Raw genomic sequence first — 20,949 nt, 5'->3', positions numbered from 1 at the left:
GTTTGTATACTTATTGCTGTTTCATTTGTTTCTGTATTGAAGTACTAACAGTTCACAGGAAATTAAGTGAATCCACTTGAACATTTGCCTTAATGTTTTAGTTCATTTTAATTGCTTTGCATTTCCACTACATATGGTACTCTTTTGTTCGTTAATTGAGGTGGGAGGTGGATGTCTACATTTGATTAATAATAAAAAAAGGGGACCACGTTGTCTCATTAAAACGATGGCTAATTAAGAGACTAATGCTCTGACTTGTGGAGGGTTCTACAGTTTGTGATACTGGGTATTATTTTATCCATTAGTCAGTCAGAAATTCGCTCATTTTAACAATATATATACCCGTGTTTGTGTGTTATTGGTGAAAGTGTGTGAAGTTCGAATAACAATACGGAAATGCTAGAAAATGACACACTCAAAGGAAAGTTTCTTTAATCAATAAGAGTTCGCTTCTTTTATCAACAATAAGAAGATGTAGAACAAAGAAAATAAGTTTTATCACTAAGTTCTGTGTAACTTCTTTGATCACCTCCGTAGCAGCAGCTCGTTTATTAATCAAACGGACCATAGAAGACCTTAATCAACACTTTCAGCAAATCGCCTGACACGTAAACAAAAATGTACATGTAACAATATTTCTTGGTCTTTGCTTTTGTTCTTCGCCGTAATACTAAATAATATGGTGGAGAGAGGCATCTTGATATTTAAGCCACTTTAAAAGGTCAGTTGGTAGATAAAAAATATACACAATCCCAAAACATAGAGCACGCGACACAAAAATTTCGTAATAGGTCACGAAAAAGGAAGTAGATTAAATAACCCAACATGTTGTTCACACCATCATGCCAGTTCTTATATACACATACTCGCCCTAAAGTAGATGAATCGATATATCTACTACTAATAGAAGCACCACAATTAGTAAGCAAATAAAGAGAAAACTAAAAATGAAAGGCGATCATTTCAGTGTAATATATATACACACCGCAATACGCCGGAAATATGACAAAACTAAAGTAGAAAAAAACTTTACACATAAACACAATTATTATTTTTCCAGGCCCCAGTTTTGTTACACTATTAACGTGTTTGCGCCTTGCGCTCTGTATAGGGAAATACTCGGTTAACCATTCTCCTTCCTGAATGTATATTTCTCCTATATGATGGTTTGTAGCTAAAATTCCAACTGAAATGGTTATCAACTGATTATTTAGAAGTAAAAATAGTAAGTTAATTTATACGCCTTGGAAGAGGTGGCAAGGAAATATGCACAAAAAGCCACCAAAAAAAAAAACCTGAAGGAGAATTGGGAAATAAACTATGAGTAGAAATGACTAGTAAATCATTCCTAGTAATCAATCAATGGCTCATAACTTTTTCATTTATTTATATAACCCAAACCTCTTTCCCCCTTGTGTGTTCATGAAAAATTTTTTTGCCTCTAACCTTTCTTTTATTTTCTTTTAAAGATTGAAATAATAATAATAATCATTTTCAAAAAAAGAAGGAGATTTATCTTTGAATCAAATCAGTTTATTGGTTGATACTAATATCAAGATTCCACATATTTACATTGAAATATAATAATTGCCGAGACTAATAAGGAGGTTAGTTTGTTCGTCACTACATAGACACACATAATCCCACACAAACCCACAGTATAGTAGTTTTCTTTGAAGAGGAACAAAAGGAAAACACCGAGAATTCTGCTTCATTTTGCCTCATTTTGCATTAATTCACCTTCTTACATTTTCAAATTTAATCATTCCATCTTTCCCTTCAATTCACCACTCCAATTCCCAAATTTTCGATTTTTACTTTATTTTATTTCATTTTCATTTTCATTTTCAGTTTAACTTTTATTATTTTAGTCGTTTTTTTTTTTACATAATGTCAGAAAACATTACTTCTACTACTTCTGCTACTGCTGCAAATACAAATACAAACACCCCAACATCCACCACTACCACTACTACAACCACAGCGACTCACAGCAAAAGCAATTATTATAATCCTAGTTTGATCCATCATAGCATTTATAATAATAATAATAATAACGGTACTGCTGGATCGACAGGACCAATAAAAACAATAGCGGCAGCGACATCAACATCAGCTGCACCTACAACAAATACAGATTCAGGTAAATCTTCAGTTTCAAGTATATCCGCCAGTAATTCAATATTTTCAGAAGCACCAGAAGTAAATTCACATCATTACTACTCACATCCCCCCCATCAACACTTTCCATTCATGACAAACAATAATCATCACCACCATAGTAATGTTAATGTTGGTGGTATTCCCACTTCAGGCTACCCTTTCCCACAACCTAATGCTTCACCTACAACAACAATAGCAGGTACCATAACTTCACATAGCAATGGTACACCCGAATCACAGCAGCAACAACCTCTTGTGGCACCTCCACCACAATCACAACCAACTGTGTCAGCTTCACTACCACAATTTCAAAATCAAATAGTCTCGGGAACAGGAGCTTCTACAAATCCTCCTCTTAATCCTCGAATTAGTGCCAAATTCACTAATAATGATATTCAGATATTACGTCAGTTATTGTTAGCTGGTGAAAAGCATAAATGGAAACAAATCACCAAAGAATTGAATTCATCAACTAATCACAATGCGCACATAGTTGCAGCAATAAGTGCTGCTGCTATTAAATCAAGAAGTCTTGTTAATAACTATGACAGTAACAATAACATTAATGATAATACACCTACAACTAATCTACATCATAGTTTTGGATACCACCACCTTCAGCAACAACAACATAGTTTGGAACAGAAATCATTAGGTCATAGAGTAGGCAATGGTACTACTGGCTCTTCTTCTTCTGCTTCTAGTGGGAGTATTTCTGGAAATTCACCTTCAACAATACCAGCAAAGAACGTTTCTCCAACATTTGTTGTTAAACAGTATCAGCAATTATTGGGACTTCCTAATAATGCATTATATTTTGGTACCTTAGGTAGTTCTTTGCCTTATGTTGTTGCTGAGAATGGATGGGATGACATTGGACCAGAAGCAGTAAACTATCAGTTCTAAGAACCCACCTTCCAAGACCCAAACCTACAATTGATTATAAGTTTTGTTGCTGGCTAAAAGGGTATATATTGATATTGCACAAATAATCTTTAATAATTAAGGAGAAGTTCCTGTTTTTTTTTTTTACTTCATTATAGTATTTACATGTATATTTACATTATATAGTTCTTTGTTTAGTCTTTCTTTTTTAATTTTATTCTGTTTTGTCTGTTCGTAATAGATCCTATACTTACGATTCTAGTTTACAATCTTTACAATCATCATTCTTATCGTTATTGTTACCATCGTATAACTTATTATCATCGCTATATTTTTCTAAATGATGACCAATTGATAATTCGGGCCCCAATTCCATTTTAATCAATTTCTTTAAAAATTTACTATCAGGGAATCCATCAAACACGAAATCTCCTTGATTTTCATTATGATATTTCTCTTCATTTTTAAATTTTCTTCTATAAATGATTTTCGTCTCCATTTTATTATTTGTGGATTCCTTTTGTAATATGATTTGAAAGACTCCTGGGAAATCAAAAATTGGTTGAATACTAATATCATAAATTTTAATTTCCAGAGTGCTAGATGATGCAAAAGTTTGTAAGAATTCTTGTAAATACCAAATTGCTCGATTTTGCCATTTACATTGATGGCAATATTGAATGATTATTCGGGGATATTTATTGATATTGAGATTAATAGATGACAGAGGAGTTGATGATTGGGTTGGATCTGACATTTTGATATTATAGGAAAAGTAACTTTATATAGAATTGGTTAGGATATCGTTGAAAGTTTTGTTGCTATGTTCAGTAAACTCACATTTGAAGATAATTTTTTTGGTGATATTGATCATTTTTTGTCAACCAAATGTTGGGGACCCCTTTGATTAAACGAATTAACCAAACCAATACCCTAGTGTTCTACTGTATTCAACAAAAAATACAAATATTTATAATAAATACCATAACTTATCACCACTCCAAAAAAACCTAGTACCGGTTTATAGAATTTCAAGTTCATACTACATATTCTGTGTTGCAAGTAACTACATTCACGTGACTTAAACAAAACATGACTATAAAATCTGTATTTGAAACTTACCGTTAACTTTCTCATAAACATAATTACTAAATATTTATTGGATCTATAATGAATGTGAAGAAGTAAAGATTTTGTACATACAAAAAGAAACCTGCAGACTTTTCACTAATAATTCATGTTTAACCAATCCCAATCTTGATTATTAGCAGTTGATGTATTGACTCCACTAGAATTGGAACCCTCATTATTTGATTCTACCTCATGATCAAACGTTGTCAGTAGCGACAGTTGATGCAGTGACTGATGCATCGTCATCAACATTCCATTACTATTGCTATTATTTAATTGATGAGGATTATCAATCTCAGATTTAACAAGGGACACTGCGGGTGAAGTTATTCCATTTAAATAATCTGGGGTATTACCAAACACTCCAGAAGATCTTCCCCCGTGATTCAAGTTAATCACTGGTGATGAGCTATTCGATGTGGTCTCAGAAATGTTTGTGATCTCATTAGTATTGATTTTCAATTTAGATTTATCCAAGTTGTTAAGAGCACTGTTACTGTTGTTGTCAAAATTTGATTTCTTTTTTGATTTGGCCGGAGATTTACTATTATTATTGTTTGTCAAACCCGTATTATTAGTTATCGAAGTAGGGTTTAAATCATCACCATCATCAATCTCATTCTTTTTACTAATTGATTTATTATTGTAATTATTACTATTGTTTGTTGTACCACTGCTATTTCCACTACCATTATTGTTACCACGTTGACGTTTCTTGATCACATCTGTTTTCAAACTCAATGGACGCACCACCCCATGCAATTTCAAAAATAAACCACATGCATTACACAATGGTTGACCTTGGGGATTTCGTCTCCATAATGGAGTAGTTTTTGTTCCACAATTTGTACAAGAAACACCAGTATTCAGTGCTGCTGGTCCGGTCGCTGTTCCCTTACCAGTTGAATTTGAGTTCGTTGATTTCGTCGTAATAGTGCTTCCAGTACTGGTTATTGTGGTTTCAGGACTTGCAGCTTTCTTTTTCGATTTTGTAATGGTCGATTTTCGTTTCAGTTTTTTGGCAGAAGGTTGCTGTTGTGACACAGATAACGAAGTATTAAAATGATCATCTTTTGGTTTATTATCAAAATGAATAGGTTGTGGTGACGGTTGACTAGGTAATGTGATTCCAGTAAAATTATTCATAAAATAGCTACCACCATCATTAAAACTATGCGAGAATGGTGCATTACTACTATTCATAGTTGGAGTTTGCGACATTGATCGTAAATGGTTGGCATAATCTGGTAAGCTGACCATTGATTCTTGACGTAATAAATTACCCGGGGTTGCCGTTATACTGACAGTAGAATTCAATCGGTGGAAATTACTGCTATTATTGCCTTGATTGGAAAATGTTGACGTTGGCGATGTTATTGATGCTGACGTTGAGAATTGGGTATTTTTCGGCACAATTGTTGAAAATGACGATGCTGAAGTAGGCACACTTGAGCTTTGAATATTATGATGATCACGAGGAAGAAAATCGTCAAACAAGGGTCTCTCATATGATGATGTCATAGAATCAAAAGAGTTGGTGTTGAAATCATGGTGCGGTTCAGGTTGGAAATTTTGATTTGGACCTTCAAATGCCAATGGATCTAAGGAAAACTCAAAAGCCGAAGAAGTAGGGGCTATATGGGACGTTGAAATTTCCATATGATGATTAACGTCATTAAAATTGGATGTTTGACTGGGGTGGTTAAATTTATTGAATTCATTTAATTGTTGTGATAATTGGGACATTGTATTAGTGGCAGTGGGGATGATTGTCGTCTTTTCTGGTTGAATCATTGGCGAAAATGGAGCTGGTCTTTTCTTCAGTAAACTACTTATGGAAGTCATACCACCACCTGAACTACCTCTGTCATTGTTGTTAGAAAAACCAGTGTTATCAGCAAATATACTATTGTGATTGTCTAAATTTGATTGCAAATGATCTTGTTGTTGTTGTGTTTTTTGCTGATTAAATTGACCAATCTTTTTTATATGTGCCACATAATCAAAATCATCAATTTCAGGATCCAAACTTTGTTCAAAAATCTCTTTAGGTGCATTGTTAGTATTAGTGAAAATCGATTTGTTGTTAATATACATCATCCTCCAAGTCAAGTTCTCCATTCTTTTTTGATAAGGCAATGAGTGACGAGCACGGTAGTACATTTTCCATACATTTTCAATATGATCTTGCTCTTTACTTATCACTTGTGATAAGGGTGTAGTGGCTGTGAACGAGTTAAGCTGCAATGGTAGCAGTTATTGTTTGTTTGATTTTGTTGCTGGTGGGAAGGTTGACGTGGTTGATGATGGCGATTTAACATATGGAGATTGATATTTACCTGTTTGATTAAAATTCATTGTCATTTGTAATATGTGGTCACTGGAATACTATGTGTGTCAAGGGGATATGAACACTATATGAAGTCAAAAAAAAAAAGAAAATAGTTGTTAAAATATATTCTATTGGAGTTTTGGATATTCTTTCTTGACTGTCTCACGGCTATTATTAGGAATACTTGTTATTCTTGCTGTTGTCGGATAAGCTAAAAAACCTAAAATCAGAGACTTGAACTTGAATGCTGATTGGGAGGGTCGTTATTGTTATTGGATTCTATTGTTTTATATTTACTTTATTTTTAACTCAAGACCACTAATGAAGCTTGAATACTACCTAGGAACGAAATGAAATAGATAACGAAATAATATAAAAACAAATATATTATAAAAGAAAAAGAGAAAAAAAGGGAAAAAAAAACCTTTTAAAATCGAATTGAATTGATGTTGAAACAATTGATGAAATGTTGAAAGAAAGAGCAGCCTCGGTGACATTTTTTTTCTTTGTTCCAGTTGTACTGATTGTGGTCAACAAGAGACACACAAAAAATAAAATTTATCGACTATGGAGTCAAGTTTCATACGACTGTGTCTACCATGTCACTTCTTCTCTAACAACCAGTGTTTCGATTACATCAAATGATCGAACTTGAGATTGAGAATAGTTCGTAGAATAACAAAAACTACGACGAAAGCCTGGCATAGTTGTAACGGGAAATCTCATTTTCGCAACATTTGTTTACATTTCTGAGCCACTCACACTCGGCGTCGCCTCCCTATTTCCGGTTGAACAATATCCTACTAATGAAATTAGCCAATCAACCAATACAACTACAATCACCTATATTCATAGCAAACCAAAGGAAAAGAAATATCACAGGGTAAACATTTTTCCGCATATTATAACAAATGTTTTCCGGGATTTTTCGTCTACTTAATAAAATGTCGTACATCTTATAACAAAAGAAAGTGGTTGGCGGTAGTGGTGGCGGCCTGAAAAATTGTGAACCGGAAAAAAGAAGTAACAAACATGTCAATAATAATTAATTGGATACTTTGCACGTGATATGTCAAAAATGATTGGATTTGATTGGTGCGATAAAAACGAGATATTCACTTATCGTCTGCTGATAAGAATTGGGTAGTGTACCATGTACCGAACCCAAATTAAACTCTCATAATAACAAACAAATATTATTACTCTTGATTACTATGTGTCAAGCAATAATTTCACTGAGCTTTTTCTGGTTTATTATTTGCAGATTATATGTTTAACGGGATGTCAAAACCGCAGTTTCCTTTGATTTGATTCGTCGATGATAAATATGCGGAAAGAATTACAATACTAGTATTAAATTATACTATAACAAAACGGTTACTAATAGCATTCTTGTCAATTCATATAAGATACTTACTGACCTACGTAGGACTTTGGAGGAAGTCTCTAAGAATATACAAACTCTAGGTGTTCTACTGTCGAAGTCCTACAGCCGATTAGTATTTTCTAAAACACTATATAAAACCACCTTAAATCACGTGACATAGCTGTTTGCAGTTAAGTGATTTACATTTATTAGCAAGGGGTTAAGTTTTTGGAACACACCAGATATTTTCAATATCTAAATGTGCTGCTAACCATAGGAATAGCTTTAGTAATGATTGTAGAAGTAGTCTGTATGTAAGTTGTCTTGGGCTACTGTTGCAACGTTGACCGTAAAACTTGATTAAATACTGAATTGACTATTGTTGAATCTCTTATGTGTTCTAGATGCCTTGCACTACGATGGTAACCAATTAAACTGTGCATGCATTGTACTTCCCATGATGCTATCTTATGCACATATTTACTTTTTATACACGTAGCTGAGACGTTTTATTGCCATGAATCAACAGCTATTTGGTTAACCAGTTAACCAATTTCAAGTTCTATTAAAGTTCTGAACCAAGTAGTAACTAATATATAATTTAACTGTTTTTGGTTGCAACTTTTCTATTCAATAGTATTCCATATAGGTAGGAGCTGTATCTGAATAGCAACAATAATTCTTTAGTGGTTTGTCTAAGAAAACAATGAATTACCTGAATGAACAATAGAACTTTAGAAGAATTCTATTGTGTAATTCCCAATTTAATAAGCATTTTCTGTTTTCAGCAAATTTTGTACAAGTCTTGAACTAGAAGTTTCTTATGTTGAGGAATATCAATAGCAGGTGTTCAAAAGATTGTACTTAGGTTTAACAGATCGTTTTGTGTATGAACAATCTGGAATTGTAAATCTAGAACAATAATCTTTTTCTACTTCCCCCTGAAATGCTGTAGTCTTTAATTTTTTGTACTAATGGCTTCTCTTTTGCCATGAAAAATCGGGTTTGGTGCCCTGAATTATACACTCGATTTAGCTTATATTGGATAAGAAAAAAAAGATTCAATACCCTGTAAAGAGGAATTCCCTTTAAGCTACACTTCTTTTTCTTCCGTTTCCCTGTTGTTGATCTTTCCGATTATGCATTGTTTGAATTTCAAATTAAACTAAAATTATAGCACGTTATTTACACACTAAAAAGTAGCAGATTCACATTTGTCAACGAAATCAAAAAGGGAGTGGTGCGGCGTACATACTTAATAAAAGTTTTTGTATGAGAAAAAGGATCTCTATAAAGAAGTTTTTCAAAAACAAAAAAATTGAATAACATCTCTTAAATGAACAGCCCTCCCAAAATAATAAGGCCCTGCAGTAATCTGACCTCCTGGATTTGATTGCGCAGACCATTTTTCACCATTTTGTATGTATTAGGTGGTAGAATCAAGTTTCTCACCTTCTTAATTTGGAATCGTTGACAAATGCGAACCTGCGCCGTATTGTTCTCCCCCTAAAACTTTTGTGGCAGGTCGTGTGAAATTGGTTATCGGTTATTATAGCGAAAAAGATTGATTTGGTGGGGTGTGTTTATTGGGTGCGAATAACTGCGGAGATAGAAACACCGCCTTCTGCTTGGTAGCAACAACAACAACAACAGCAGCAGCAGCAACAGATACCACCTCGACCAGAGTCAGCCTCAATTGTGAAAACTCAACCGCAGAGCTCAACTTTGTACAACTCGTTAAATGGATATACCATCAATACAGCCACTTCAGTTAACTACTTGTATGGGACAAATACTTATGGTGAAAATTCAACTATACTCAATGATATTACAGAGTATTTGCCAACAGATAAAGATCGGTCATTTGAATTAATCGATAGATACCTCAATTCAGTGCACTTGTTGTTGCCAATAGTGGTTAATATGAAAGAATTTTTAGTCCAACACAAATTATATTGGGAGATCAAATCTAGAAGAGATTCAACTACAGCAGATTTAAATAACCCCCGTGTTGAGTCACCTGGATCAAGTCATCATAGTGGAGATGGTGGAAATGAGCCAATGCCATCTGACTCAAACTTCAATTACATTCAATTTTATACCTTATATTTGCCTATTTTATATGCCTCAACTATATCGGAATTTGAAGAATATGACAATTTGTTATTAAATCAGGAGATTCACAAATACCTCATGGGGTTCAAGATTTGTAAAAAATACTACAACTTCCCCGAGGGCATAAAAACTATTCCTTTGTTATTGGGCAATGTGATTATTCAAAGTACTTCACCCAATCCATCAACAATGGAAATGGCACAAATTATTAGATATGCCAAATTTTTGCATTTCCATAAAGATCCATGGATAACATTAAGAATAAAGGATCCAGAAATCATTAAATTCAGAAGATTATTGTGGTGGGTCATATTTGGATTAGATGCTTTATCTTCCCACAATTTTTGTTTGCCACCAAACTGTCGTAGTGATGATTTCAATGTATTGATGCCAGACGAAGAAGAATTCATTGGAGGCGAGAAGAAACTAAACGTTTCAATCGTTTCCATGAATATCAAGTTTGGCTATGATATACTATTGAGCGAAATCGTTTATCACTTACACAACGGTTTGTGTGTCAACATCAATTGTCATCAGATCAACCAACTAAAACAATCAATATTAAGCTATCAAGAACAAATCAAGAAATATATATCGAAAATGGATAAATATTTTCAACTGAAACAAATTTTCGCAGATACTCTCAACCACAGCCCTATCCAATTACTAAATGTTGTGAATTTTGTGAAAATTCATTCCTGGAGTTTTCTAGATAGGGCTTTAATGCTATTGCATAAAAAAATCCTTCTTGGTACTCCAAAGAACCATAATCATAATGATGAAATTGAAAATGAAATTGTCCAATTGGGGTTAAAGGAGCCGGTGATGCAAATCAGGGCAAATGAAAATCCGTTATCATTATGTAAATTTGAAGATACTTATGGTCAGATATTAGAAGCCAATATAATTACCAATTTTAATAATTCATCTATATCCCTATTGAAATTTGGCGATTTCGAGAATTTTAGTTATGGCGATTTGGCCAACAATTTGATACCATCTATCTTACACAACTTTAATGATTTCTTGCTCTATAATGACTTCATCAAATTTGGGAAGTTCAACTGGTTCATCAAAAGAACCATTCCAATCGATTCGGTCATTTTGTTAATGATAATTATTAGCGTTAAATTCAAATACCAGTTTATCACGACGGAAGAATTGAGCACTTATAAAAATCTCATTAACAGTGTCATGTATATTATCAACAGAAAATGGTTTAAAAATGAAAAATACAAAAGGATGTTGAGTCTCACGAATATGACCTGGGAATATCTTTTGAAAAAATTTGATGTAAATGATGTTATTGCTTTTGACGTAAAGAATTCTGAGGGTGCAAAAGATTTAGTGTCAGTAAATATTATGGACACACTGCAATTGAAGGAGAAAATTTTGTATGATTTGCGACACAATTTTATTGATGTTGTTGATTATTGCAGTTTTTATTCAAGTTTGGAAAATTTATTGAATGAATTGATTAAATATATAGAGAGTAAATAAATAAATAAATGGTTGTGTTTTCGAATCAACAAATGCATTTGCTACTAACAATGCATTTGCTACTAACAATGCATTTGCTACTAACAATGCATTTGCTACTAACTGTACTGATAAATGAGTGTATTCTATATTGTATTGTGTTTATAAATGATTAGAAATGTAGTCTGTTCAAATTCTCTAAAAGCTTAGGTTCGGTTTTCCTGACCCCTTCAGAAAATGATGAAAATTGTTGTTATTTTCACTAATAGTGTTATTTAATAAAGACTTTTTTAAGGTTTCATCGATTTGAAGGGTTTTCGAAGAACTTTGGAATTTTTGAGATACCAATAATTAAAAGTGATTATTTAGCAGCAAGCTGAAATCATGACATTATAGTTATCGAGTCTGAAGTTGAAACAGAATTAGCTATGCCACAAAAGAATTCTTATTTTTGAATATGAATAAATTCTTTCTTTCAGTATTTAGATTTATACGTATTGCATCCTACAAAATCTGTATACATGTCTATTGATTTTCCATGGGCTACTTCAGTTTATCCTACTTATTCTTATCGTTCCAAATTTATATTGTCACCAAACTTGTCATATAATTGAGCTTTCAAGTCCTTCAATTCTTCATCAAACCCATCAATCAATTCTTCAATACTATTTATCTTTTCCTCCAAACTATCAGCATCTGATTCTATTTTCTCCAACACTTGATCCTTAGGTAAGAATACAAAACAATCACCGACTTTATATTGTATTTTTTCATCATCATCGATCAACTCTAATTCAATGGATAAATCATCAAGGTATTCCTTTTCTGTTTTCAATGTGGATAGTTGCTGGGTTTGTTCATCTTTCTTGGATATCAACGTGGAAAACTTATTGATTTTTAATTGATCTTCATATGTAACCTCTGTGGAAGTGTTGGCTTGTCCTGATGGTAGCAACTCCATGATTGTGGTAAGGTTGTTGTTGGATGGAAATTGAATCAAATTTTTTTTTTTTGCTCTATTTGAGTGTGCGTAAATTTCTTGGTGTATTTCTACAACAATCAATTTTGTAAGTAAGCATTGACCATGTACATTGTGGTAGTAAGTATTGCTGCAAAAAGAAACACAGTTAAAACGTAGAGTCATGCATCTAGTTTGCTTGCTGACCCCACCTGTTTTACTACATTAACTGTAAAATTCTCAATTATTCAAATGCCATAAGGTCTGAAATGTGCTTGGTGTGGCGGAGAAATGAGCCATGTCAATAAAGATAGCACAGGAGTTTTAGTGAGATGCCATTTATTGTGAAGCTGCAATCAGACTAAAAACAGTGGATAGCCAGAGACTGATATGAAAGCTTTCTATGGTTATGACCAAACTTCAGGTTGTCGGATAACTTTCCGAATTGAGAATTACGCGACATCTTGAATCCATTCTTTCGCGATGGGTTAACATTAGTGGAAGCAATCACATTCTCAGCAGTGGGCGGCAGCACTTCCCCCCCCCCCCTCAGTCAAAGATAATAAATCTTAAAATAAAATGCAACTGGAATAATAGCTTAAAACTCATTGGTTGCACCTAAAAAAAGAATACACTCTTTGTAAGGAACTGCAAAGCTTGCTTAGGTTTACTATTTGAGTTTATTGCTTTATATTTGTTATCCACCGGATAATTTTGAAATCTTGGGTATTTAAACAGAGTCAATTTAGCTTTTGCAATTTTTCAATTCCTTCTTTCTTTTTTTTTTTGGTTTTCAGACACATCTTAATTTTCACCCACCAAAACAGCCATGCCATCGACTACTGCTTCCCCAGACCAAGAACAATTGGAATTGGTTCACTTGACAGATCAAGAGCTTATAGATTTTACTAGACTTCAAAATGCTCAAGCATGGAAAGGTGCATTGTCAATCAAAGACTACGTCTTGAGAGAACAAGTTTTGGGTAAATCAAAGATGGCAACTACTCCCCCTAATAAGTTATTGATATTTATGTTAAGAAACAAAACCGATAAAGCCCCGTTGTGTTCGATTGAATTATTAATCCGGAAAAGTAAAAAGTATACTTTGAACAAGCATGAGAATGTGGTTGAGCAAGAGGATATTTTAAGTGGATGTATTGGTGGTGTTTATACATACCCACAACATCGTGGTAACGGATATGCCAGAATAATGGTTGACAAATTAGTAGTTGAAGCAAAAGAGTTGGTAGGACCACTGGGGTTTGTCTTTTTATACTCAGAAATTGGCGAATATTATTCTAAAAATGGATTTTTGTCCCAAGGTGTTGATTTGATTAATATTCCATTGACAGAGGGTCAAGACTTTGCTACAAACACATTTGATATCAAGTATGATTTAATTAATTACCATCATTTTGATTTGTTAATGGAAAGTTACAACCAACAAAACGAACAAGAAATAATTGCAAAAGTTTTAAAGGATGGAAAATCACGAATTACAGTGGTGCCAAGTTCCAAGATCATTGATTGGTTTCACTTAAGGTCAAAATATATTTCCTATAAAATATTTTATGAACCAAAGCAAAACCAAGAGCATATTGATTTTTATAATGAATCGTACGAGTCGATAAAATCAAAATTGGAATTAGTAGAACCTAAACAGTTTGGCATTAAATTATACAACACTGCAAATGAGGTTGCTGGGTTCATAGTTTGGACAATGGATTTCAACAACCAATCAGTACCAGAAAACTATGTCACTGTTTTGAAAATCGTTTCCTTTGACGAGAATTCAAAAGATGAAGTTGCGATTAAATTATTAAGCTTATTGAAAACCCACTTGATCAAAAATCCAATATTGAATGGTATGAACACTACAAAAATAGTGATTTGGGAATCTGAAATCAGTTCACATATCAAAAACGTGTTAGTCAATCAATGGAATGCTCAATCCAATATCGACAATCCTTCACGTTCAGCAATATTGATGAATAGTCCTATAGAAGATGCAAAATTACGTGAATCTGAAATAATATGGGAGGGAAATGATAAACTTCCCTGGTTTTAACAAGAAAAGTAAGAGCTTGATAAATTTAATAAAGTTGTTGGGGGTTTTTTTTTCTTTTTATATTTATTATATATAAATTTCTAGTATAGTTTGTGTTCTGAGATTTTACATAATACCTATATTGATAGAGCAAATGTTAAAAGTATAGAATCAATCAAGAAATACTTACAGAATCAATTCTGTTTTTCTCTGGACAGTGCCCATATCGTCAATTAAAAAACTATGATACAAAAATACTAAAATACAAACCTAACACCAATAGTTTTAATTCTAATCTAATAATCTAAGACCAACCTTGTAGTTGTTCAAAAAAATCTACTCTATGCGGAGTGTTGTCCAAGTTTTTCTTTACTGCAACTCTCAATTCATCAACCATCATCGGGTGTCCACAAGTTATAAAAGCCAACGACATATCAGCTTTTTCTGTTTCGTATTGCACCATAGCATCCATACTAGGTTTGCCTTCAATGAATTCAACGTGTGACAATTCCTGTCGCAAGTTCTCGACTATTGAGTTTGGATGTGAATAAATCGATAAATCGACTGATTTTGTTTCTATTTTTTCAACTGATTCCTTTTCATACTGATATGGTTGTTTAAGGGCCTTGTTACTAGACGAATCAAACCCACTCAAATCATCCGGTCTGGTTACAAATACCATGGCCTGTACTCGTGTACTTTCCAACCTTTTCAATTCATCAGCAAACCAAGTCACTGATTTCCAATTTCTTACGACCCAAACTAATTTAATTGTTTTGTTTTCTGGTGCTCTTCTATCAACGTCAATACATTCAGAATAAAGACCAGGAATACCATTACCACCAGCAACATAAACTAAATGTCTGCATCTTTGACCAGGGCTATTTCCACCATAAGGTCCTTCGACCATAACGGGTATCGTTGAGATTTTACCAGGACATTGGCTCAAACGATTATACAATGTTTTCGTTATACCATCTTTCACTTTAATGTAAAACATAATTTCTTCATCATCATTACCACCAATGACAAACGAAAATGGATGAGATTGCCAAAATGTGGATGGTGTGAGAAAATGAACAAAAGCATGTCCACCTGGCTTTGGTCTCCATCTTTTAGGCTTAGGTATGGTGACTTTAATGGTTTCATTTGCCAACAAGGCAATATGTGCAGTTTTAACCCCAAACGATGCCAATTTGAAGAGACGAAGAACTCTATCAAAAACCCACACAGCAATCGAAGCCCACAAGTAATTTGCATATCCCAAGCCAACAACATGTCTAACACCTCCAACAATAAAGAATACTACCAACAAAAGATGGAAAATGTAGAAGAATTCATAATAATTCCGTCTAAATATCAACATTCCAAAAAAGGTAATGAATCCACCACAAACACATGCAACAATACCCCAAATCACGTTATTGGTCTTCATGTTAGTTGCATATGTTCCGTTTAGTTTATCGACGACCGTATAAGTGACACCATGAATAAACACCAAGGCAAGGCACACACGAGAAATCCATCTATGATACATCATATAGGTAGAGAACTTCCAACCAGTTAACCATTGCATAAAATTGTTACGGCCGGCAAACAACACTAACAACGGCACTAAATATAATGTGACTATACCTGTTCTTGTTGCTATCAAATCACATAACTCCTCAGCCATGATAGGTTCTTTGGGGTTATTGGGTATGTGGTGAATATTGACTGCACAAACTGCAATTGTGACAACAAAAAACCCCCCTAAAATGATGGATTCTAATCTTGATGGAATTGTCCCAAGCAAGAACCAACCCATAATGCTGACTTCTTTTGATTTTGATTTGGAAAATGTTGCTGTTAATCCAATATGTTTTCTGTAAACATTGACAACTTTACCAATGAATGCATTAATCATACAACCCAAGTACATTTTCAAGACCAAGTTTACTATGATTGCAAGTACCAAGATAACAGCCCAGTATGCCAATAATATACCTCCATAAGTTATTGATCTATTTGTGTTTAAATAATACAACTTATAAACATCTTTATAAACTGCAAAAGAGCCATTGGTATAATTGTATAAAATTGGTGTTTTGACAAGATCATCTTCGGTTAAAGTGTTTCCCCATCTTTTTGCTAATGACAAATTTCTTAATAATGTTGAGTTGAAATTCAAAGTTAAATAGTACTTAATAAACATCGATTCAAATGTCATGTTACAAGTCTGAGCAAATTCATTGATAATAACAGAATCATTGTTGTACCCATTGATAAAACAATCCATAATGGTAGCAAAAGCAGGATTGGAGTTACAATAGCAATCATAATTATGTCCTCCCCAAGCCACAGGAGGTAAACACACTGGCTTATGGTTACTTATCCAGGCATCACATGAATACTGTGCAATATCTAGTGGGGTGTATCGGTATGGATTTGATGAAGATAAAACTGTTGAAGCAAGTCCAAAGACTAACAAAAAAATTGATACCAACATAGTTTATGCAGAAAGCTGTGTAATGAATGCAATTTAAAGTCAACTGGCTAATAAATTAGATAAAACAGATTAAAAAAAAAATAAAAGGTATCAAACCATCGTGATATAGTGAATACTTTTTGAGGAAATGACAAGACATTTATACAGTTGTAATGGAAATCCAAAACAAAAAAAAAAACCATCGAGAAACGGGAAACACCGAAACAGAAGTAAAAACCCGATAATAACAAGAATGAACAATAGTTTTGAAGTGTCAATCATTATTTAGAGATCAACAAAGTTTCAAATTCATATTTTCGTAATACAATATCTAATTGTAATTGCATCTCTTTGTTAGTGTCAACAAAAAATGGTGCAAAAAGAATATTTTGACTTGCTTTTACGCGGATCATATTGTGATGATTGATACGTTGATAACAAGTGGCGGCAAAAGTAGTAGTCCCTCTTTTTTTTTTTCTGGTGGCTGAGAAAATGGAGGTTGGAGGAGGAGGCGTTGCCCCAAAAAGGAAATCGAAACGTTTTTTTTTGCTCAGAGATCGACGCAATTCTTGTGCGAGACACATTGTTCTCTGTAATGGAATGTGTATTAAACCGAAATGCTGGGCCAATACTCCATCTTATATTACTAAACATATTATTTAGTTCCATTAGTAGAATTGGAGGAATAGTTCTGAAATTCATGAAACTCGCCTGATAAGCACATCTCTCTGATTTATTATTCGCTAATCCCAAGTAGAGTTGACAACTACAACAATTCAACAAGATATACTCTTTAAATGATTGCTACACCAAAATAAGCAAATTATAATTACCAAATCTGTATTAATATATACAAGCTATCTTATTTGAAAACTGAGGAAACAAATCTAAGGTACAAACGTCCACAACAATCATTATTGATGTTTCTTTAATGGTTCAACCACCAATTTGTCAAAAGTGTACAACTGGGAAATGGTCGTTTGTCTATACAATAATGCCAATTGATTTATACCTTCGTTATAAAACTGGTTTATTTCATTTTCGTTCGTTAGGGATTTGTTAGCCTTAAATGTTTCAACGATTTTTCTCTTGGAATATTCCTTGAAGTTGTAGTTATCAAACTTGTATGCTTTTTCTAATAATTGTTTGTATAACAGTAAAATTTGTTTTGAATTCGCCATTATGATTATAGTTACTTGCTATTGTTTATATGTTTCGATAAGTAGAATGTTCTAAGCAAAAGACGATGCAACAACGGTAGTACTCATTAGTAATCGCCATTCTCTTTTTTTGAGTGTATTTTTTTTCCCTTAGATTTCAGAATTTTTGGTGATTTTGGAGTTCCTCGCACGACTAATATCTCCAATACTTCACCATAGTCATTCCTACAGCTATTTCACTAAACAATTAAAGATGGATATATTACTATATAACTATCGAGACAGGGTCAAAAAAAAAAATGGAAACATACTGTCACAACTCTATAAATATATCTTTGCATATGAATAAATATAACCGACCACAATGATAGATCAATTTTCCTCTGCTTCAGCATTCTCAGCAGCCATTTTCTTCATATATTCTTCTAACTCCTTGTTATTCATTGATTTTTGCTTTTTGGAAGATTTCTTGGCTTGAGCCTCTGCCATCATTTCCTCAAATATTCTTGCTTCTTCTTCCTCTTCAGGGGACCTTTCAACTTTCGACATCTCTTTACCGATATACAACAATGCTTCTGCTCTAGCAACTCGTTCCTTCTTGGAAATGGTTTTATCACGCAATACATTATGACAAACTTTACGCAAGATATCGGTGACTTCAAACTTTGTAGTTGCCCATGCAGTAGCTAAGAATTTACCGGTGATGATTCTTTCCATTTCTGCTTGTTTTACCAATTCCTCTTGAGTTGGCTGGTGTCCTTCTTCCTGTGCTAATAAAAATTGTTCTTGTTCCTTAACCATCTGTTCAATTGATAACTGAGCATCAACTGCGGTTTTCAAAATTGAATAACCATTTTTGACTGTTTCTGTCTTTGATTTAACCGAAGTGAAAATTTTTGATACACCAAAAGTTTTTGATGCATGAATAGTAGCATTGGCTTTGTCAATATAGATTTTACCAATCAAATGCAACAATTGAATCCCAAAACTTTCAATTTTCATATCCTCAAATTCTGTTTGTAATTTTCTTGTGAAACTGTCCAATGCTTCCTTATTGTTTTTAGACAATTGATAGTTCTCAATTCTTTTTAACAATGCACTTGTTAAATCATCTATACGTTTCAACTTAGCTTGTTTAGCTTCTTCTTGGTACTTTAACATTTGTTCTCTTTGTTGTTCATTGATCTTTTGTTTCTTCAATTTTTTGATTTCTTCTGAAGTTAAGTTTGATGTTGGTTTATTGTTGCTGCTGGATACCTTAGTATTATTGTTGTTGTTGTTATCAGAAATTGTCAATGTTTGAACAGACTCATTCAATGAATCAGTAGCTCCATGCTGTTTTCCCAGTTTACTTTCCTCTTCAACATTATCTAATTCTACTTCATCTTCAGTAATAATCTCCCCCATTCTCGACATATCGTTCAACATACTCAATTCTCCGATCCATTGCTTGAATGAATCACCACCAAAAATCATATTGAAAAATTCCGCAGGATCTATATCGGCAGCTTGTTGCATGGTTGGATTTTCCTTCATTCCTTCAACCCCAAACTCATCATATATCTTTCTACTTTCAGGATTCAGTAAAATACCGTACGCTTCGCCCAATTCTTGAAATTTTTCAGCAGCTTTAGGATCATTGGCATTTTTATCAGGGTGCAATTTGATAGCTTGCTTTCTATAAGCTTTTTTCAATTCAACGTCAGTTGCTGTCACCTCAACTTGTAAGATATCATAATATGTTGTATCTTTCACCATTTTTGTAAAATTAATAGCTAGATGTGGGATGTGAAGAGATGAACTGTATGGGGTTTGTAAGTGTTGAACTAAAAATACCAACGATGGTTTTTTCTTTGCCTTTTTTTTCCCAGTTTATATAACAATTGTTTTATTTACTTTTATTGGCACCGGCAAAGAATCTCATCACGGAAAATAAGGATTGCTCGGCCCTTGTCTTTAGAGGCGTCACGGGGCTTATCCGACAAACGAGGAGCAGCAAAAAAACAAACGCACACAAAAAATCTGACACACCCTAAATAATTGTTTGATAGTGATTTCATTCTCTACGGTCCTTCTTTAGATGATGACCCATCATCTCTAGACGTCGTACAAAATTTCACATCAAAATATCAAGTCATAGCTTAGGTTCTGTAAAGTCAGCAGAAGATATTTATTATAAGAATCCCAAAGAAACTAGAATGGAAAGAGCTGAACTTCCAGTTAAATTAAATAAGTTAGTCAAGAAAAACAACAACAAAAATGTGGGCCCTAGTTTTGAGAAATATTTAATGTGGCAATCTTACTTGAAGTTAGTACTGAAGAGGTAAACAGAGAAACGGTGTTGAATTCTATGACAAAGATGATAATATGGATAGTGCGTATTCCATTCTGTCCTACAATGAAGACTTAGAAAACTTAAAAAATTAAGAGATGTATAATTTCTACACGATTGATGAAGATTTTAGAATTACGTTTATTCCTTTTACACAAGAGGATACGTTCTCCAAAAATTATGAATATTGGAAAACAATATTAACGAATGAATTGGAACAACTTGTTGTTTCAATCAAAGGAAAAAATTTCTCAATTTCGATTGAGACAAAAGAGGAACCAATGTATGTGGCTTCATTAAGAGTTCCTTGGGGCCATGTCAAACAATGTGAATACATTTTTAAATCTGAATTCCTTCAAGAGAAGGATGTTATACTTGCAACCCAACTTCCGAAAAAAGCCACCTTACAAACATTCACCACTCCAATGGTGAATGCGTATTTCGGTGGTAAAATTGAAAGGGGACAAGGTCCCACCAAAAAGAGTGATGTACCTGGGTGAAATGGTAACGGCAA

At 33.5% G+C, this 20,949-nt stretch overlaps 11 protein-coding genes across 11 annotated transcripts; 4 read left to right on the top strand and 7 right to left on the bottom strand. All coding sequences in view use genetic code 12, as the record gives it.

The window, feature by feature from the left end:
- Positions 1 to 1,890: 1,890 nt before the first annotated feature.
- On the top strand, positions 1,891 to 3,069 carry CAALFM_C405900CA (uncharacterized protein; the record flags this gene model as incomplete). Its single annotated transcript, XM_711492.2, has 1 exon — positions 1,891 to 3,069. The coding sequence occupies one exon, from the start codon at positions 1,891 to 1,893 to the stop codon at positions 3,067 to 3,069; it is 1,179 nt and encodes a 392-aa protein (XP_716585.2).
- A 229-nt stretch (positions 3,070 to 3,298) lies between these two features.
- On the bottom strand, positions 3,299 to 3,805 carry CAALFM_C405890WA (uncharacterized protein; the record flags this gene model as incomplete). The annotated part of the gene is made up of 1 exon (XM_711491.1): positions 3,299 to 3,805. One exon carries the CDS (start codon positions 3,803 to 3,805, stop codon positions 3,299 to 3,301), a length of 507 nt encoding a protein of 168 aa, XP_716584.1.
- A 470-nt stretch (positions 3,806 to 4,275) lies between these two features.
- GAT1 (Gat1p) lies at positions 4,276 to 6,342 on the bottom strand (the record flags this gene model as incomplete). The annotated part of the gene is made up of 1 exon (XM_711490.1): positions 4,276 to 6,342. One exon carries the CDS (start codon positions 6,340 to 6,342, stop codon positions 4,276 to 4,278), a length of 2,067 nt encoding a protein of 688 aa, XP_716583.1.
- A 3,458-nt stretch (positions 6,343 to 9,800) lies between these two features.
- CAALFM_C405870CA (uncharacterized protein) lies at positions 9,801 to 11,492 on the top strand (the record flags this gene model as incomplete). The annotated part of the gene is made up of 1 exon (XM_711489.2): positions 9,801 to 11,492. One exon carries the CDS (start codon positions 9,801 to 9,803, stop codon positions 11,490 to 11,492), a length of 1,692 nt encoding a protein of 563 aa, XP_716582.2.
- Positions 11,493 to 12,039: 547 nt separating this feature from the next.
- On the bottom strand, positions 12,040 to 12,432 carry CAALFM_C405860WA (tubulin-binding prefolding complex subunit; the record flags this gene model as incomplete). The annotated part of the gene is made up of 1 exon (XM_711488.2): positions 12,040 to 12,432. The coding sequence occupies one exon, from the start codon at positions 12,430 to 12,432 to the stop codon at positions 12,040 to 12,042; it is 393 nt and encodes a 130-aa protein (XP_716581.1).
- An 826-nt stretch (positions 12,433 to 13,258) lies between these two features.
- CAALFM_C405850CA (uncharacterized protein) lies at positions 13,259 to 14,497 on the top strand (the record flags this gene model as incomplete). The annotated part of the gene is made up of 1 exon (XM_711487.2): positions 13,259 to 14,497. One exon carries the CDS (start codon positions 13,259 to 13,261, stop codon positions 14,495 to 14,497), a length of 1,239 nt encoding a protein of 412 aa, XP_716580.2.
- A 283-nt stretch (positions 14,498 to 14,780) lies between these two features.
- FRE3 (Fre3p) lies at positions 14,781 to 16,964 on the bottom strand (the record flags this gene model as incomplete). Its single annotated transcript, XM_711485.2, has 1 exon — positions 14,781 to 16,964. The coding sequence occupies one exon, from the start codon at positions 16,962 to 16,964 to the stop codon at positions 14,781 to 14,783; it is 2,184 nt and encodes a 727-aa protein (XP_716578.2).
- A 339-nt stretch (positions 16,965 to 17,303) lies between these two features.
- Positions 17,304 to 17,645, bottom strand: CAALFM_C405830WA (uncharacterized protein; the record flags this gene model as incomplete). Its single annotated transcript, XM_711483.2, has 1 exon — positions 17,304 to 17,645. One exon carries the CDS (start codon positions 17,643 to 17,645, stop codon positions 17,304 to 17,306), a length of 342 nt encoding a protein of 113 aa, XP_716576.2.
- A 212-nt stretch (positions 17,646 to 17,857) lies between these two features.
- CAALFM_C405820WA (uncharacterized protein) lies at positions 17,858 to 18,124 on the bottom strand (the record flags this gene model as incomplete). The annotated part of the gene is made up of 1 exon (XM_019475390.1): positions 17,858 to 18,124. The coding sequence occupies one exon, from the start codon at positions 18,122 to 18,124 to the stop codon at positions 17,858 to 17,860; it is 267 nt and encodes an 88-aa protein (XP_019330935.1).
- Positions 18,125 to 18,475: 351 nt separating this feature from the next.
- On the bottom strand, positions 18,476 to 19,861 carry CAALFM_C405810WA (uncharacterized protein; the record flags this gene model as incomplete). Its single annotated transcript, XM_711482.2, has 1 exon — positions 18,476 to 19,861. One exon carries the CDS (start codon positions 19,859 to 19,861, stop codon positions 18,476 to 18,478), a length of 1,386 nt encoding a protein of 461 aa, XP_716575.1.
- Positions 19,862 to 20,533: 672 nt separating this feature from the next.
- Positions 20,534 to 20,899, top strand: CAALFM_C405800CA (uncharacterized protein; the record flags this gene model as incomplete). Its single annotated transcript, XM_711481.2, has 1 exon — positions 20,534 to 20,899. A coding segment is annotated over one exon (366 nt), but the record flags the coding sequence as incomplete, so codon positions are not given.
- Between the last annotated feature and the right edge of the window lie 50 nt (positions 20,900 to 20,949).

This window comes from Candida albicans, chromosome 4 (genome assembly GCF_000182965.3).
Source record: "Candida albicans SC5314 chromosome 4, complete sequence".
Classification (NCBI taxonomy): domain Eukaryota; kingdom Fungi; phylum Ascomycota; class Pichiomycetes; order Serinales; family Debaryomycetaceae; genus Candida; species Candida albicans.
Note: the sequence above shows the minus strand (reverse complement) of the source record. Positions and strands in the feature narration are given on the sequence as shown.